This window comes from Capsicum annuum, chromosome 6 (genome assembly GCF_002878395.1).
Source record: "Capsicum annuum cultivar UCD-10X-F1 chromosome 6, UCD10Xv1.1, whole genome shotgun sequence".
Taxonomy (NCBI): Eukaryota; Viridiplantae; Streptophyta; class Magnoliopsida; order Solanales; family Solanaceae; genus Capsicum; species Capsicum annuum.
The window spans coordinates 205,398,693-205,404,613 of NC_061116.1; the positions used below are offsets into that span (position 1 = coordinate 205,398,693).

General features: G+C 32.3%; 1 protein-coding gene across 1 annotated transcript; it reads right to left on the minus strand.

Moving 5' to 3' along the window:
- Window positions 1-3,447: 3,447 nt before the first annotated feature.
- On the minus strand, window positions 3,448-5,449 carry LOC107876016 (CBL-interacting serine/threonine-protein kinase 25). Its single transcript, XM_016722972.2, has one exon. The coding sequence runs from the start codon at window positions 4,993-4,995 to the stop codon at window positions 3,661-3,663; it is 1,335 nt and encodes a 444-aa protein (XP_016578458.2). The 5' UTR covers window positions 4,996-5,449; the 3' UTR covers window positions 3,448-3,660.
- Between the last annotated feature and the right edge of the window lie 472 nt (window positions 5,450-5,921).

Below are 5,921 nucleotides of genomic sequence, written 5' to 3' on the forward strand. Positions count from 1 at the left end.
CATCAAATATTTGATTGACTATCAAAATTATATTAGTGCCACGTAAATTGGGATGAGACAGAAGAAGATATAAAGCAACATATATTATTTAAAAATGAAATAAAAAGTACTATAAATAACAATAATCAACAAAAAAAAATTAAAAATTGATTGATTTCTACTTCAGCTGCTTCAGTCGTGATTTTACTATATCACCCCTAATTAATTATTATGGTCATTTAAGCATCGTGCCACATAAGTTGTGATAGAAAAAATATTATAAATCACAATGATCAAAAAATTAAATTATTTAAAAAATATAATTGGTTGTCGTCGACACAAAATTCTGGACAAGGAGAGTAGCATATATTATTCAAAAATTACATAAAAAGTATTATAAATTACAATTGTTAACAACTTAAAATATCTAAAAACAATTTAATATGTTACATATTTCAAAAAAAATTACATGAAAAATACTAGAAATCACAATAATTAACAACTTAAAAAATTTAAAAGATATAAAATATTTGATCGACTATTGAAATTATATTAGTGTCACTGAAATTGGAATAGAAGAAAAGTATATAAATCACAATAATTAAAAACTTAAATTATTTTTAAAATATAATTGACTATCAATGCCACAATAGTTTGGACAAGAAAAGTAACGTCTATTAATTTAAAAATTACATAAAAATATTATAAATTAAAATAGTTAACAACTTAAATTATCTAAATACGTATTAAAATAACATATGTTGTACTCATGTTAGATTCCAGATGAATCCTAGAAAACATATGCAATCCTTTTGTTAAAAAAATTTATTTAAATATATCAAAATTAAAAAGACAAATAAATATCTTAATGTCGGGCCCGTGCTGACACGGGCCATGCTCCTCTAGTATATATATATAAGGGTGTGGTCTAGTGATCATTAGTGTATATACGGGTGTGGTCTAGTGATCATTAGTGTGGTTTGAGCATCATGATATTTTAAGTTCAATTTCCAGCAAAGATAAAAATAACTAGGTGATTCCCTCCCACCTTAGCTTCATATACATTGTTCCCGTAATATGATAAGGTTTATTATGTCTTCTAGCTTTGGTTATCTGTTGTTGTTAGGAGGTGTCAAGCATTCTGTGATATTAATCTAGAAACGTAAAAGTTGGCCGGTATACGAAGGTTATCCATGAAAAATTATACCGATAAGTCATTGTAATGCATAATTTACCGATAACTGATAAAATAACAAAGAGTTCCATAAGAAAAGTGAAGGTACAATCATGCAAAAATTGCCATATATAGTGAAGCAATGAAAAGCTGCAATCATGTCACAAAAAACTGAACCATCTCAACTTACGCATTGAAAATTTGACATGTGTTAACAAAATTACCATTTGGACCCACAGTTCCTAGCAATAAGGCAACCTTTATTTTCATGTAACTGTGGCGTGTTACTTTGTTTCTTTGTTTATATGGCAGTCTGTTGATCAACGTCATGGTTCAATAGACTTTCTTGCCCGGTAGGAACATTCCTATTTGGAGTTATTTGGATAAAATGTCAATTTTAAAGGTTTTGTTATTTCCACGGTAAGAAAATTAAACTGATCAATTACTTGATCGAATTGACTTCGAATTTATCCATAAATTCCAGTTGTAACTACTTAATCACAGTATTTGACTATGGATATTAAAGAAATCTCTATCTTATCTCCACTTGAAAATTACTCTCCATCATTCTTAACAAACTTTGCAGATTTGCTTATACTTTCAAAATAAAAAAAAAGAATTAATTGTAAGGGTTAAATGGGAAAACTCCCGGTGTTGAAAATTAACAAGTAATTTGGGATATCTACAATTACTCTTAGTACAGTGAACAACTAATATGAGATAAAGGGAATATATAAAATATGCGCCATCTGTTTCCTTTTTAACTGTTTCTAAAATATTTCCTTTTTTATTTGCAGCATCTCTCTAATTTCAACTTTCTACATAATATGTTTAATATCATAAGATTATAGACATTATTATATATTTCAGATATCTTTAATTTAAGATCAAAAGATTTAAAAAATTTTACTTTTTTACTTTGTATCAAGTTAAAACCAAATAAAAAAGTTGATACATAAAAGAGTAATAGACTTGGGTATAATCTTTTTTTTTTTAAGTGAAAAATTGGGGCAGGAAAGAAGAAATAGGGAAGGAAAATATAAGATGAAGAATCGAATCATCACTAAGTCAACTAATGAGCTACTACAATCTTTGGATACAAATTAAATTAATTTTGCACCCAAGAGTGTGATCTAGTGGTTCAATGAAGTTGGGTTGAGCATCATGAGGTATTATGTTCATTCGCAATTGAGACAAATACATGGATGGGAGGTGGTGGATATCCCATAAAATTAATCAAGGTGCATGCAAACTGACTGGATGAGTATAAAAGAAATAAATTAAATCAACTTCAAACACAGATTTTTGAGCAACCTCAGGTGCTCAAGGCCCCTACACAAGCGTGCAGTGCAACTCGAGTGACATTGACGCACAGTGGACCAGTCTGGTGCAATAACAGCCATTACCCAAAAACAATTCAGGCACTATCAGCTGCTACGGCCCATGGTTCCATCATGTAGAATCAAGATCATAAAAAAATCCACACAAACTTCCTTTATAAAAGTAGTTTTTAAATCATGGACAGACCTTCTCTGGACATAGGAGAATTCAAGATTTGAAATTTATGTGTTTTTAATAAATTTGAATTAGAGTATCTGTGTGAGCAACACAGGTCTCTTTTGAACCACTGAGTCAATAGTGGCAGAGCCAGTGACATAAAAAATAATTTTAAACACACATATATAATCGGATTTTTCGCCGAAGGGGGTTCGGATAAACCCCTCGGCAAAGGGTAGATCCGCCACTATGAGCCAACCAAAAACTTTATTAATGAGTTCCTAACTTAGCATTGTTATATATATGATAGATTTTTAATATAATTACAAGATTCATGAAAATGTTTGGGGCAAATTGAGGGTTTCCGAAAACCCCACCCCAAATGCTAGATCCACGCTGGCATAAAGAAACATATCGCATTCATGCACAGGGCAGAGGTAGAAGTGTCATACAGGTTCATTGTTGTATTCAACAGCTTTTGCTCAAACAATATATTTGTGTCAAGAAATTCCTTATGTATTAGAACTCAATTGTTAACACTTAGAAGTTGTCGATCTTAAATTCAGAACTATAAAGTTAAAATACTGACTCCGCCACTTGAGACAATTTTGGAACAATAATATAAAGAAAATGGATCATTAAAAATAAGAACGTCAATTCGGCGGCAGAGTAGGTTCAACGAAACTTTGTTGTTTTCGGCTAGAATTTTGTACACATAGTATAAGATGACCTTAGAACACATAAAATATCATACAATAAAATCATACTTAATAATTCGTCTGTACGCTAGTCGAATGTAGATAACTCCAGTGAGATTAAAAATACCCATATAACTTGCAAAGTATATTTACATATCATTGACCAAAGAAGAAGCAATTCACCATAACAGTAAACAAAATTGTTCTACAACTGAAATAAAGCAAAACGAAAGTATAAGTTATGGTTTGTATTAGGACCATATAACTCCAACAAGTACCTATATTTTAGGTGGAGTAACTGGCGTTACAGTTTTAATCTCCGCCATTATTCTCACCTTGCCATGTCCAAACAATCTCTTTGAGTGAAGGCCGAACATCTTCTTCGTAAAACTTCGTATACTCTAAGGTGTCTCCAGCAGATTTGGAGAACTCAACAATAGCCACTTCTGGTGCAACTTCAAACACTTCAGCCATAACTGATAATTTCCCTTTGCGCCCGTCCGATGTTCCTTGCATCTTCACCTTGAATTCCTTAGCAGACACAATCTGAAAGTTCACTTTCTTGGCTAAAGATTCCAGCTTTGACATGATCATAGAAGCTGAACATTTGGATGTGAACAGTGCACCGGATTTCCTCTTGCCCTCAAAAAGACTTGACAAATCGAATCCCGAAGACATTGCTGATATGAATTCAAATGCATTGTAAAAAGGGGGAGCTGATTTTGTTCTACTTACCATGTTTGGTTCTTTAGTACTCTCCTGTTTCTGATTACCATTTTCTTCGTCAATTGATGAGAACGAAGTTGATCGACTAAACTCTTTGAGAAACCAAGGGACTCTTGTTACAGCAGCAATTGTAATTCTCTTTTCAGGATCAGAAACCAGAAGCTTCGAAATCAATTTCTTGGCTTCAGGAGAAAACCAGGGAGGAAATTCGTATTCTCCTTTGAAAACTTTCCTATACATCTTCATCAAATTTTCATGTTTAAATGGTAAAAAACCAGCTAAAAGAACATATAAAATAACCCCACAAGACCAAATATCAGATTTAGCACCATCATACCCTTTTTTCCTAAGCACTTCAGGAGCAACATAAGCTGGAGTACCACACTGTGTATGAAGCAAACCATCACTCCTGAACTGCTCAGACAAAGCTGACAATCCAAAATCCGAAACCTTCAAGTTCTCATTTTCATCGAGAAGTAAATTCTCAGGCTTCAAATCGCGGTGATATACACCTCGACTATGACAGAAATCAACCGCGCTAATCAGCTGCTGAAAGTATTTTCTTGCAACATCCTCCTTAAGTTTCCCATTAGCAACCTTAGCGAAAAGCTCACCCCCTTTAACATACTCCATAACAACAAAGATTTTTTGCTTCGTTGCCATGACTTCTTTGAGTTCCACGATGTTTGGATGTCGAACTAATCTCATGACAGATATTTCTCGAATGATTTGCTCCATCATACCTTCTCTTTTCACATGATCTTTGTTGATTACCTTAATCGCCACGCTTTCTGATGTTTTGATATCTCTTCCATAATAAACCTTTGCAAATGTTCCTTGTCCTAATAGCCTTCCCATCTCGTACTTCCCGAATATGATGCTCCTCGTACTGTCCATCATATGATCTGTTTCTTGTTCCATAAATGGTTTCTACTGAAGTTTAATAAGGACTGAATCTTAATATTTTGAACTAGGCTAAAAGTTTAAAATGGAACATATATATATATATATATATATATATATATATATGAGATTCTTGTAGTTGATTGAGAGATGATGGAGATTTGTGTGATTGCAAAAATGTGAAGGAGGAAGAAGAGACACACATAAGAGGAGGCGGACGGAGTGGGGGCAGTGTGGGGCAAGTGAGAAAGCAGTGGGCTGTTTGCTAGTTATTGGAGAACATTGTTTGGGCAGTAGTGCAAGGAGCGGCAAAGCCCATCATATTTTGCAAATATCAAGCAGGGTTCAATATTTGTATTGATATTCGATTAAATTTAAATATAGAAAATCTAATCTTACGAATGAAATATATTTTTAATAAATGAGATCGTATTAGGAATATGTTTTATTCTTAATATCCTTAGATCCCGCATTATTAGGGTGTTAGATGGGCAGCTGAGCTGAGTTTATATGAATTAAAATAGATTTGAGTTATAAATGAATGAGTTATTGACTCGCTCAAAAGCTATTTGTGTTCAAATAACTAAAATGTGGGTTATAACTTAATCCCTATTCTTACGAGTTTTAATTGCTTTTTTTTTAAAATTCTTTTATAAATTTTTAATACTTTATAAAATTATTTTCTTCTTTGTTAAATATATATAACATATCTAATTTAAAAAATATCTTTTTAAATATTTTGACAAGATTTCTTATAAATCGATTTGGGCTACTTATCAACCTAATTTTTAATGAACTAGAATATAGGTTGAGCTAATGAATGGGCAGATCAGCAACACGTCTAAACTTAAAGGAATTGGGCGGATTAGGCTGGTCGAACTCGCTTTTACTACACCTACGCATGATTTTAGGCGTATAAGTAATATTAAAAAGAAAAAAAAATT